Source organism: Pholis gunnellus, assembly GCF_910591455.1.
Source record: "Pholis gunnellus genome assembly, chromosome: 12".
NCBI classification, from domain to species: domain Eukaryota; kingdom Metazoa; phylum Chordata; class Actinopteri; order Perciformes; family Pholidae; genus Pholis; species Pholis gunnellus.
This window is the reverse complement of record NC_136539.1, coordinates 10,691,602-10,705,375: the sequence shown is the minus strand read 5'-3', so window position 1 is coordinate 10,705,375 and position 13,774 is coordinate 10,691,602. Positions and strand designations below refer to the sequence as shown.

The 13,774-nt window shown below is 43.3% G+C and overlaps 1 protein-coding gene across 1 annotated transcript in view; it reads left to right on the top strand.

The window, feature by feature from the left end:
- Positions 1 to 1,863: 1,863 nt before the first annotated feature.
- Positions 1,864 to 13,774, top strand: part of myo16 (myosin XVI) — a gene marked incomplete at both ends in the record, with an annotated part of 71,716 nt that continues 59,805 nt past the window's right edge. Inside the window, 2 exons of the mRNA XM_079169620.1 lie at positions 1,864 to 1,891; positions 5,626 to 5,895. Coding sequence (XP_079025746.1) covers positions 1,864 to 1,891; positions 5,626 to 5,895 — 298 coding nt within the window. The remainder of the gene's footprint in view (positions 1,892 to 5,625; positions 5,896 to 13,774) is intronic.

Here is a 13,774-nt window from a genome sequence, read left to right as displayed (position 1 = left end):
TCAGTATGCACACACGCACACGCACACACACACTCTCTCTCTTAAACCTGGCATCTCACTTCACTCAGGTAGATGTTGGAGAAGTTACTCCGGCAGTGTTTTGCTGAAGATGCAGCAAGTTGCTTCAGTGACCTGATTTCCTATGACAGGAATTACTCGAGCATTCAGTCTGACACACGCGCGCACACACACGCACATTCACCTCCCAGTCTCTGCCTTCCTCTTTTTTTTTTCTGCCGCTCCGTCTCCGTTCAGTACCTTCACAAACCTCACCTGCTTCTCACATCCTTTCATCCCGTCTCCACATGCCCGTGTTTGACAGCAATGGGAGATAAACGCTCAACCACCCCCCCCCCCCCCCTCAGAATGTGCAGCATGCTATATAACCTGCAGAGAGCACCGTGGCACAGATTTCTAAAATGTGTGTCACAATCTTGCTTTAGTCACACTTACTGCACACTTCATTAAGCTGTTTTTCGCTCATCTACATTGTGTGTGGGTGTGTGCAGTCTTTCTTGCTATCTCACTTTGTCTTTTGTCCGCAGTTCTTCCCCGCTTCTCTCTCTCCCGCCTTTTTTTTCCTCTCTTCTCCTCTCTCGTTCATTCTCACCTTCTCACCCTCCTCGTGCAAATCCTCTTTCCGATGCAAAGCTTTGGTATTCATACATGCAAATCAGCCTTAAAGCACAAATTTGAAGAGATTGCCCTACTGACACTGCGAGCACAGTGTGTGTGTGTGTGTGTGTGTGTGTGTGTGTGTGTGTGTGTGTGTGTGTGTGTGTGTGTGTGTGTGTGTGTGTGTAAGCATGATAAACGCATGATGGAGAGTGTGTGTCAATGTACTGGTCTCAGCCCCTACCATTCTAGTAAACTGTACTTATCTGTAGTTAATTTGTAGCCAATTTAAGGCCATTGATGAGCACTTAACCTGTCACCGCACCAAAAGCCGCACTGCAGCAGCTTCTAATTCTCTCTCTCTCTCTCTCTCTAGCTGTCCTTCTATCCAATTCAACACTCTCTCTCTCCGTCTTTTTCCTTCTCTTGCTCCCCCTACTGTATCTACATTCCCTCAATTTCCCATCTTATCTCTATCCTTCGGTTTTCTCCAATGACCTCCGTTGCTCTCTCTCTCTTAATCCCTCTCTCTTAAATGTAGTATAGGAAGACACAATTAATCCCACCCCCTCCTTTTCTTGCCTTTCGGCTGAGATGGTAGAGGGTACTCCAAAGAGCTGTCCATCCTTATGAGTCACTGCGCGTGTGTGTGTGTGTGTGTGTGTGTGTCTGTGTGTGAGAGTTAGAAGGAGACTGGAACGGGGGTGTGTAAGGAGGTGAAGAGCATTGCGTCATTGGGGGTGTGTTGAGCGGGAGGCGGACTGAGCCGGCTGTCAGTCAGTGACGCGAGTGGAGCACGTGCGTCGGTGCATGGCTGGGAAGACGCTGTGCGGTGGTTATCTGGCTGCGGGCGAGGAGAGCTAGAAACACAGCAGCTCCCCTTGCCGACGGGTTGATCGAGGGAGTGAATGTGTGTATGAGTGAGTGAGTGTGTGTGTGTGCGTGCGTGTGAGAGTCTGGGTCTGTGCACATGTAGATGCTGCATGGACTGCAACCGGAGCTGCTGCTGCTGCTGCTGCTGCCGCCGCCACTGCTGTTGGTGAATAATGCAGACAGGGAAGCGGAGTTTGGATAGCATGCAGGGAGCCAGATTAATAATGCATCCTGCCGGGTTACGAGCTCTGCATTAGTTTTCTGCTGGAACCTGTAGCTGCCTACTGTCTGCCTGCCTGCTTGACTTACTGACTTCCCGCCGACTGCCTGCCAGCATTTCTACCTGACTGGCGGACTGTCTGACTTATTCAGAAAATGTCTCACTACCATTTCATCAAATGCTGTAAGTAGCCATTCACCATCTCTTTCTGTGCATGTCGGTGTGTGTGTGTGCAAGTGTACTTGTGTGTGTGTGTGTGTGCGCGCCTCGGCCATCGGTGTGTGCCTGTCGTGTCAGCACTCACTATATATGCAGTGTCATGACTATACTGTGAGTTTATGTGCTCAAGAATTCTGGTGACCAGCTGCTGTCACAGCAGCACAATCTAAACTTCAAGTGTGTGTGTGTGTGTGTGTGTGTGTGTGTGTGTGTGATATGGTCTGTGTGTGTGTGGGTGTGCAAGGTTGCTGCAGAGAGCCGCTGCAGATGTGTGAAGTTGACCGGTGAATGCGGCAGGTACCGGCAGAGGGAAAGAACGATGAAATAAGAGTCCCACAGATGCAGATCCCATGAGTGTCTGGCATATTCACAACACAGTGACAGACTGTCAGAGAGAGAGAGTCATTGCAGAGAGTCAAGGACAGATGGAGAAGAAACTGAGGGTGATTTAGAGGAGTGTTGCAGAGAGGGGAGGCAGGATTGGGGAAATGGAAAGGAGGTGAGGATGAAATATGAAGAATGTGGCCGAGTGGCGCGAAGAATGATGAGCAGACTCGGGGAGGAATGAGGGAGAGTGATGCTGATATTTGACAGGTGATGACAGAGAAAGAGGGAGAATCAAAGAGGAGAAAACAGTGAAATCTATCATAGAGGTGATGCATGCTGCCATAAAGTCCCTAGACTCTGAGAACCCTACCTGTCTCGCCCCCAAAATCTCTACATACATGCATACATGTATCTATATCCTGCACATGTATGGTGTCTGCAGTTTGAAGCCTGTGTGTGTGTGTGTTTGTGTGTTTGCCCACATGTGTGTATGCTGTTTTGTGATTTACAAGCTCCTGCAGTGCTGTCCGTGTTATTAGCCGGAGCCTGCATGGGATGTTCCACATTGAATCAATAACTGATGGCCCGGTGATGGGATGGCAGGAGAAGAAAGCTTCTTCTTTTTATCCCTCTCTCCCTCTCTCTCCCTCTCTCCCTGCGTCTCCTCACTCCATCTCTCTCAGGTTCATTCAGCCCTGTTTCACATTAGACTTACTGTAGCTCTTCTGCCCTTTCCCTCTCTCATTCGCATTTCATCAGTCTGTTCAGAGCCATCCATCACACGACTATTCAAAGCAGATATGTCAGTTTTTTTTTTCTTTCAAATGTTGAAATTAAGTAGGAATGATGTCTTTCCGGTTGATGGGATATTAGATACGGTTTTCATTTGAAAAATGGAAATTCAAGTATTCGTTGACTGAGGGCAAATTATTATTGATCTTTGCTGTCAGTACTGGCCATATTTGATGTGTTCATCTAAAAACGGAAGACAACGAAATGCTCCTCGGAATGATGTATTATACTAGCGACAAATTCAGCCACATTGCATACAGCAACATGTCAACATATCACAACATTTAGTGCCACGTGTGAACTGCTGCGCCGTTGAAGTGAACCTTTTTAGCACACTGAGCATACCTAATTACTTATTAAGACAAGTGCATTTGTATCACTAAGTTGATTTACTAACAAAATGTTGTGTTTTACGCTAGGCTGTTAAGCTGTTTTTTTTAAATTTAATGGAATTCCCTCTACTACACTGTACATGCCTCGTGAGTGAGCCTTGTCTGTATCTATTTGCCACGTTTTGTGCAGAGAGTTTATGGGGCTTTGATGTGACTGTAGCCTTGAATGCCTGCACAATAGATGATGTATGAGTTTGACAAAGAGTGTGAAGGATATGTCCAAGCCAAGGAAGAGATGACAGTCACAAAGTCAAGGCAGAGATGGAGACGTACGGTTCACCATATCTACAGTGTGTGTGGTGTAAAGCGAACGGAGCCAGTGTGGTTTATGCATATGCACGTAAATATAGCCTAAACCTCCAGGAGCCCTGCTCTCAATGCTCTGTACTGTAGCCCCGCAATGAGCTATGTGTCGGCAGACAATAGATCAGGGCAACATATATCAGTGCAGCCAATTTTATAGATGTGCACTGTGGACACAGACGGAACACACACCACAGCTACCGCTGCAAGTCGCCTATCAAAGAAGAAAGGGTGAGCAGAGGGAGAGGAAAGGAGGCAATGGCTGAGCGAGCTGGACTGTGGAGAGATGGAGTGGTACGATATTGGAAAAGGCAGCAGGTTGAGTGTATTTTTGTGTTTTGTATGTGTGTGTGTCTGCTCAATGTCTGCAAGGCAAGTCACCAAAATAAAATGCAGTTGAAGCAGACACCTGGCGTAAACAGTACATTAATGACCCCCCACTTGTCTGGAACCTGAACACAAAAGAACCTTTTTTGCAAGTCTAACCAGAGCAGATGGCACTGCTGTATTGTGTGTGTGTTGTGTGTGTGTGTGTGTGTGGCAAGCCAGAGTGGAGGGGGCAGGCTGTGCCTCCCATTTGTCTGCCTGGACGGCTTTGTCTCTGCCCGATAAAGATCTAGTCCAAACACACCTCAGCCCCTTAAGAGAAGAAACGCCAGTTTATTGTATAAAGTACACACAACGGAGCAACAGTCCTCCAACGACAGACAGACGGGGCTCTGGGACAACATGTAGTACTTCAAAGGTGTCCCACTAACAGTGCTTTCCACTTGACGAGCAGACTGACGGGTGCTCCGTCACCCTACAGAGACGAAATAGAGATACAGAGAACCTCTGGAGATCAATGGAGAGACAAAGATGCTCCAAGGGGGATACTTAAAATACAATGGGCCCAAAAGACGCAGAGCAACAAAGTTGCGCTTGATTAAAGAAGGACATGAGCTATAGAGACGGCATTGGGCCAAAGAGGGATGAGTTAGTGAGTCAGAGAGGAAAACACAATATTTCTGCAAAGACATCCTCCTCCTCATATTTTGCTTGTCCTCCAGGGTGGCTGTGACCTGAATTTGTCAAATCATCAGCGCTTTAAAATGCCAGACTGATACTTTTACTTCAAACCTACCTTATGTAATATGTTTTTCTTTGTATGAGTGTCTCTTGATTTTTACTCGAGTACACTTGCGGTAAATCAAATACCCATGCTACCATACTACTAAATATTTAGTATGCCAAACAAATACCAGGATGTCCTACTGCGTCCTATGGCATTAAAGCAGAATGCAAGCCAGCATGCTTTTCTGGCTATTGTGATCCACAATCTTCTGCACAACAGAAGATACAGATGACAAATATCGGCTACTTAAAGGGCAGCTGCAGCACCGACTAAAAGGAGAAGAAAAAAACAAAAGTGATATGCAGCCTCAGTGAAACTCTTTCTGAGCCCACCTACTGCACAAGCGCTGTGCGTCCCAGTCATCCAAGCAGACCATAATAGGTTCAGCAGCTGCCTGGGATGAGATCTGTTTGGCTAAGTTCCACCGAGAGGCAGAGAGATTATGCGGAGTCAGGAGAATCACTGCGACAGGAGAGACGACACACAAAGTGCTGTGACGCTTCTCTCAACTCGCCCCGGGGCTAAACAGACAGCCTATATCCTTTACAGTAAATATACCGAATGCCTGCCCACACACAACTGCAGACAGACACGCAAGCAATACGTGCATGCACACAAAACGGTTAAACGCAGCTGTGCCTGGAGATGAAACTGACAGCGTCAGTGTGTTTTATCACTTTGGTGCCGTCTCATTCGCTCAGTATCAAAGTGTATCGTGAGTAAATGCTCTGGACCGCAGTGTTTTCACTCATTTCTCTTCTGCTCTTTAGGTTGTTTCCAGCTATGTAATGTCTTCCGCCAGAACATGGAGATAGACCAGTGTCTGCTGGAGTCTCTCCCCATTGGCCAGCGCCAGCGGCTGGTCAGGAGGATGCGCTGTGACCAAATAAGGGCGTACTACGAGAGGGAAAAGAGCCTTCGGCGCCAGCAAGGTGGGATCAAGGTTCGAGTGCCGCCCACCCACCGCAAGAAGCACCGCGTCCGCTTCGGCCTCGCCGACGTCATACAGGATGCCATCGTTCGCCGTGACGACAAAGAAGGTGGGTGCGCGAATGAGGGCGTATGGTTGAGTGAAAAGGTAGTAGTGTGTGTGGATGCGTTTGCAGTATATACACACACACACACACACACACACACGTGGACACACAGAGCTTCTGACTGCAGGTCACACACTTTGTTCTGCTGGAAGCTGTCCACTCGACTGAGGAGAACACAGTGAAGCTTTTATCCTGATACTAACTGCTCTCAAGGACAAAAAAAACTTAGCGGAGATGATAATGTCCATTCCCGTGTGTTTTCAGATTTGTAACACCAAGTAATGCATCAAAACAAATACTAGCGTGTTAAAATATCGGCTCAGGGACGATGAATACTGGGCATTGTTTCAAACAAATGGGAGCTCGCTTATTCTGGGTGTACTTGAATGATTTTGTTTTTTACAAATGCAGATGACATTGAAGATAACAGTCAAAATGCATTTAAGTACGCAGTAATTCCCCTCGGGCCTCGGCTCTGAGCAGGACTGCAGAGTAAGTGAAGACGCGCTGGAGTACTCGAGCTGTTTTTGCAAGATGAAATAGTCAATGAACTCATAAGATTCAACAGGTCCTCACACTTTACTCTAAAGCACATCGATTTTTTTTTAATCCAACCTCACCGTCTTTCTTTTTGGCTATGCCAGTCATTTGCCAGTCGTTTACCCAGCTGTCCGGGTGTATCTGTGTCATTCCGACCAGCAGTCTTTGCGGGTCAGTGTGTTAATCTCTGCTCTCTGGCTGCCTATGAGTTTCAGCTGGGGCCTGTGGGAGCAGCTGGTGCGCCATTGCAACAGCCAGACTGAAACCAGGGTGCGTTGGCTTGGCATGAGTCAGATCTGCCACTCTGCCTCATGCCTACCTACCAAACCAGGCGCCGCCATGGCAGTGAACTTGTACCAGGCTACGGTTGCGTTGGTATAGGAAGACCTCCTGACAGCGACACATTTATTTCTAACAGAGAAAACTTTACGATCCATTTGTGTTCCCCTGTGTTGGCCCGCCTGGTTCTTCCATCCGTATTGCAGTGTCCATCTCTTCGTGAGTGGATCCGTCCAAACCTTGACGTAACATTAAGTTATCTTGGCAATGGTTCTCGAGCTTTCCTCACTGGTCCTGGTTAGCGGAGTGCTTATAGGTTTTCTCACCGTTGCTGCTTAAGTTGGCTCTCTTTTCCTTCTGTACGGAGGGGTAGGATTTGCCTCAGGCTTGGACTTTCCCCAGAGTAATGTGTGAGCATTGCTGGATCTTTTCCCCTTACTACAGAGGTATTTTAAGTAAGGATGGATTGTGTACACACACTCGTTGCAATGAGAGCCCAGGGGTTAATCTGGTGGGTCGGGGTAAAAGAGTAAAAGATTTGCATTTGTCTCATTGACAATGAGTCTGTTGCCTGGAAAGCAGACCACAACAGGAGTATTAAACAACATATGTGAGGGCTGATTTCCTCTTTATGATGCAAGTTGTTTCCTCATGTATCTGTTGGCTGACATCCAACGATGTCTTTAACATTGCTGTTATCATGAACAAACTGTGCACATGCCAACTTGATGAACCGTTTTCCCCCAGTTGGTGATGATTAATGGAAATAAATGGACGGCAAGACGTTTGGAAGACTCATCATTGTTTTGAAGAAGTTATGAGTGTGCAGAAGTAAAAGAGAAAAGATTAACCAAAATGAGACCGAGAGAAAAGAGCACAAAGAGGCCGAGAGGGAAATGGAATTAGTGAACCCTTGTTATGTCCTAATTAAAACCTGTTTTCAGTGAGCGAGCTTGAGAATTAGATTCACAGATAGAGCAGAAACTCAGTCTGCTGACAAGGCAGCCAGGTAATCAGAGATATCACACATATCAGCCATACCAGGAAGTGTACAGAACATAAGATGAAGGAGAATGAGGTAAAGAGAAGCGGGCTGGAGAACAAAGGACAAGTTGAACATGGTGGGGAAAATGAATAATTGGTTCGGGAGGATATTGTAGGCTTAAGGTGAAAAAAAACTACCAAGAGCACACAGCCATATATATTAGATATGAGCATACTGTATTTCCTCTCCATTCCTATCTGTCGTATGCAAACATCTGGCTCGCTTGCATTTTGACATTTGGTGAAATTGCTTTTCCCAAACCAATCTCTAAACTTCATCAAAACAAGGCACATGTGGAACGGCAGCAGCTGTTACTTTGTAGCCACGAAACCGACAATCTATTTTTATTATGACTTCCTCTTTCTACAGAATATAGATGTTATACGTGATATTTTGGTTCTTTACTGAGCTGACGGTTCCTGGCAAAACACATTGTGATAAATGTTCAAAGTTGATGTAAATCATTTGTAAACGCTTAAGAAAGGCGAACGGTACTTCAGTTAAATCTAAGATGACGTTTAAGTCCAAAGTGGCCTGTTGCATCACATCGTCTCGGGAAGTGCTCGTGATGCCACGTGCGTGGTTTGAAAACCCATCTGGTAAAAACCGTATTCAAGTATTCTTGAGCTAAACATTGAGACCTCATCTGGTAAGCCACATGTCTGCTCTAGTACTGCATCACATTTCAGAGCATGTCGTCTGACATTGCTGCACTTGTTTGGTTTCAGTGTTCCAATGCTTTATTGCTGTGAAGACATGTAGACGCACTACATGTGTGTCACACTCGAGTGCAGCCGTCACCACTATATAGTATATATGTATAGATATATATATATATATATATATGCTTTAGACACAATTCATAAACCTGAATCATAACTTTGCTAAAAAAAGGTAAAATATTTGCACCATGTCTGGTGTTATACAATGTTCAGCCATATGTGTGGATCGCTCCCTGCCTCCAGATCAGTGCAGCAAAGCTTCTTAACAAACAGAGCAGCATGTTTTCTGGTAGTTTAAACAGGAATTCTTCCCGTTGAATTGAGCCCCTAAATACTTCTTAATTCAGAGAAATTCTGCGACAAGGTGACACTGGTGCTCATACTTCTCCTTAGTCCTCAGTAGTTAACAAGGATTAATGTTTAAATGATCAGAGATGGATGTTTTGTTATGTTGCGTGTCTATCAAAGGAAATGATATTCTCTAAACATACTCAGGACGGCATCGTAGCCAGACAGGGAAGAGGAGAGACGGGGGGGGGAATAGGTGACTTATGGATGTTACAGGAATACATTCATATTTCTCTGTGACAGCATGCTGGGATTAAAGGCATGCCAAACACCCGTCATGTTTTTGACAGAACGGGGCCTATAGGCCCACTGAGGGGGTAGAGAAAGATGTCATGATATCTCCAATTTAAACCATAAGACTCTCTCTGATACAGCAGGGATCCCTATAATGTTTACTGCGTCATCAGGCAGCATATTAAAACTTTTCACTGGCAGTGCGGTTTAGCTCGGCTTCTAAAATTAATTCTTTTGGTTCACTTGATGACTCATCGGTGTACCTTTTTTTTGTATGAGAGGGAGCAAAAGATGAATGAGACGGTGCTGTTGTTAAGTACGCACCCTGCGTCTGATGTATTAACATCCGACAGTAAACTTACTGCGGATGCTTCCAGGGGACGCCCCCTATTTTTTCCTGATAATGCTTAATTGTGAACAACAAATCGGTGTTTAAATCAAAAAATATATAACCTTGCCGTCTAAAAAACAACCAGTGGCCTCCATAATCTTACCGCATATATCTCGTTTTCAGATTTGGGATTTTATTTGTTTAATATTCCGATTCATATTTAACATGAGCATAATAATAACCGTATAACATCAAACGGGAGTTAAATTTGTCCAAAAAAACACTACTGTTGGGACTCACTACATTGAAAACCTATCAACCTCACTGAGAGAGCATGAAAAGTAAAAGTACTTTGTGAACTCATTGTCTCATCATGTTAATCGTGGAGGCTATTTACACAATGTTGTGAGTTATTATTTCTGAAAAGGTTTTTGCAGATTAGTCCTTGTAATACTTTAAGCTGGTGTATGTGCTGTAAATGTCTGGCGTTGTTTCAGACTTTTAGCACCTGCATTCCGTACAATCGTCTCATTTCTGAACAAGTGGGCAAGTTCCATCTTACAGAACTCTCCATACGATGATCTACATCTAGAGTTAAGCATTATTGGAAAACATGTGCCAGAGCCTTTTTTCATCAGGTTCGAAACCTTGGAAAAATGTCAAAGCTCGTTTCAGAAACAGGGCAGTGAGGTGAGACTCTTGTGGCTATGACTGTGTGATTAAGGGCCAAAGAGACGTGAGCATTGGTACGGGTGAGGGATTTGAACAGAATCTCATATGCGTCTGTAGATGGGATGAAAGTGTCTGGTCGCTAGATGAAGAAAATTGCATAAAGTGGAGGATTCATTACAGGGATTTTATTGAATTCATGGAATATCACTGGTGGTGCAACGGATCATAAAATCCCAGACCGGATCAGAACAAAAGAAAAAGGGGAGCAATAATTTAGAGATCCGTGATCACGTTTTTTGCCACCGATACTAACTGCGGATAATTGATGATCCATATTGAAAGATATAGATACCATATAGATACCTTTTTGTTGTTTGATTATAGCGGCTGGTCAACAAGGCTCCAGACTATTCTTTTTTTTTTTTGCCAATGTCCCAAAAATAATTTAAACCGCTCTGAAGTCGGTGTAAAATTCTATCCTATTCTTATCCTTTTACTTTGTATTTTTAGTGTTTTTTTTCAATTTTGTAGTTTATTTTTTTATGGATTAAAACAAATCTTGTCATTAGTAGTTTTAATAATGTATTATAAGCTGCTTAGAGTTAGTGTTAGGAAGTTAAACAGGTCAGAATTCATCTCTTATATTTATTTCCTTCAAACAACTGTATTTAATATAGTTTCTCACCAACACTACATTTTAAGAGATTACACATGGAAACATGATAATGTTCTAATTTACCTTCGCCCAATACTCCTTTTCACTGAACAGAGCCTGAACGCATCATAATGTAACTGAATGGAACCTTCGTTCGTTAGCCGTTAGCGATGCTGCCACCGTCCTCTCAGTTCAAACATGGATTGATTGTTTACAAAGTAACTATCATTGACTAGAAAAGCATTAATATCGACGTCTTGATCGCATATTTACTGAATATCGGCAGATAACGATCGCCAGTAAAACTTTATTTCACACTGTGATGGTTAACGTTAAACCGTGTAATTAATTCGCGGTTCACGTGCGTGCCGAACCGTGAGGGGGGGGCGGTATGGATCGCAGATCAACGACGGTCCGTTACACCACTAAATATCACGGCCCAGTAAAATGAAGAAAAGCCAAAGAATCAAAAAGAGAGGCTGAAGAGATGTACATTTAATCTTGTATTGTGTCTACAGAGCATGCTCGTTCGTTATGTGCACAATGTCTACTTCAACAAGTTCAACAACCAATAATATGGTTGTCACTGACATGGCTAACGTGGAGGTTTGTGATATCGTTTGTTAGCAGAACCCTTTTTTGGGAGATAAGTGCAAATGTATTTGTTTAACTGAACCTGAAAGTTTACCTCCTTTGCAATTCTCTGTGTGGGAGAGAAGAGCTATATTCAGGTATTACAATACACAAACGCACCGTGACAGCATAGATCGGTGAGCAGTCAGGAATCCTAAAACTACTAATTCACTCTTTTTTATACTTGGTTTTGAGCTGCAGTTTGGCTGTAGAATGTCACCTGCCGGTATATCTTCTATAGGTTTCTCTCTCTCATCCTCTTCTTCTTCTTCTTCTCTCTCTTCCTCTCTGCTACCAGTTCCTATCTGGTTGCCATGGAAACTCCACATACGTCTCGAACAGCTGTTTTTTTTGGTGCAGTTTTCCACAAAATGACAGCCGACGGACGCACACACTACGAAGACCAAAGCCAATCAAACACTAATTGACAGATAAAGATTTAGCATCGAGAGAACATGACTGTTGTGTGCTGAAGCTGTTCTAAAGATAAACTCTGTGACGGCCGGTGTTCCTTTTCCGTTTCAACTACATTACAACAGAGACGAACATTCTTTACTGTAAACCTGCAAACGCCTCCTAAATACGCTCCGCTGCTCCGAGTCAGACAGTGTTCCTCATCTACGTTCTTGGATAATACGACCTGTTCTAGTTTATCACTGAATGATATGAAACTGTACGACCTGATAACATATTTTTAACTGTAGAAATGCCACGTATTTGTCATTTTCAGCCGCTTTAGAGCTTGAAGACAAGAGAGTCACTTGTATCATCTTGGTACTGACCTGCTACTTGACATGTGGCCTGGTTAAAATCTCAGGAGTGTGGATTTTGTCCTCTCATCTCTTCCAATGGCCAGTGTGACTATATTTCAATGTTTATATGGACTCGCTGATTATTGTTTTAAGACACACTTGAAAAATATGTGACGCCATCCTTAAGGTCCACTAATCTTAGAAGTAAAATGTAAATGTTTAACTCGTATAGCTGGCAAACTCTCGATAACAACATTAACCGGTTCTAACAGACGGGAGGTTTTACAGTCGAGAGACTTCCTGACCACTTGCACTCATCAATAGTTTATTTTTGTGGAAATTCAAATTATGAGAAACCGCTTAAAAAAGAAGCAGCCCTATGATACACTGTTCGATGGACGGGAAGGAAAGATCATTATCTATTCCCTGGTAAAGACTTCAGTGCTAGATGAGCCTTTAATTGATGGTTTACTGTCTGAGCCCCCACAGTATATTGAGGAGACAGGAGGTAATTGTGCTGATTGACTGAAAGGTTGCCCAGTTTGTTGCTCATCAACCATTTAAAGGCTATTAAGCACTGAAGGCCATTAGAAGAGTGGGGAAATGTCTGTGCACAGTATGTGTTTGGAATGTCGGCATGTGCTTTCCAAATGATTAGTCAATACACTGATTAGTCCACAGACAGAAGGAACTGATGACAATATTGATAAATGTAAAGAACACCAAACATTGGCTGGTTACAGCTTCTTGAATGTTACAATTTGACACTTTCCTTCATTCATATCTTTGTCAAATAAAATATTTTTTCTTATTTCTCAAACAATTGGCCAGTCAAAATGTAAGGGATTGCAACACACTCTCAATTATTTATATTATAGATTTAAATGAATAGTTTTTGTCATTACTTCATTGTTTAGCTGATCAAATGTCAGAAACTAGTGAACCACTAAGATGATGATGTAAAGCTTCTTGTTCTGTCCGACCAGATGTTGAAACCACAAACCTACAAACTCCTAATTAACAAGTCATTTATGCCATTTGTAGATACGTTTTAATTTAAACATCTATTGATTGGTTCAACTCTACATAAGCTATTTGTTGGCCACATGTTGATGTTGAGTTATTTTAGAAATTTCTTAGAAGAAAATAAATAATTCACTTACATAATGAATAACTAATTATATAAAGAAAACAAACAGAATCAGCCTCAACAGTATTATTCACTGTAAGTGCATAGGTTTGGGGGCATAGATGAATGTATGCACACTGAACACGGTTATCAGAGTTCATGAAATATACATATGATGCAGGGAAACCGGTATACAAATACATCTTAGAGGCTGCAGCTCACGGTGTGGAGTCATAATGTTTAAACGGCGCCTTCCAAAGACGGATTCAACAAAAACAACAAAGATTTCTTGCAGAGCTGCTTTCTATAAGACTTCATTAGTTTTACTCCGATGTACCTAAGAACCCGTATTATGCTCACGCTCGCAACAGCGATTAAACATTCAAAGGATCAGAGAGACGTTTGGTATATAGTGTAGAACAGCTGTAGCTTGTTTATGCAGGTTAACTAGCCCTACATCTTAATTATTTAGACTGTTTCAAAGTGTGTGTGTTTGTTGAAATGTCTGCTACTCTTTTGAGGTCATATTGTTTTGTTGTACT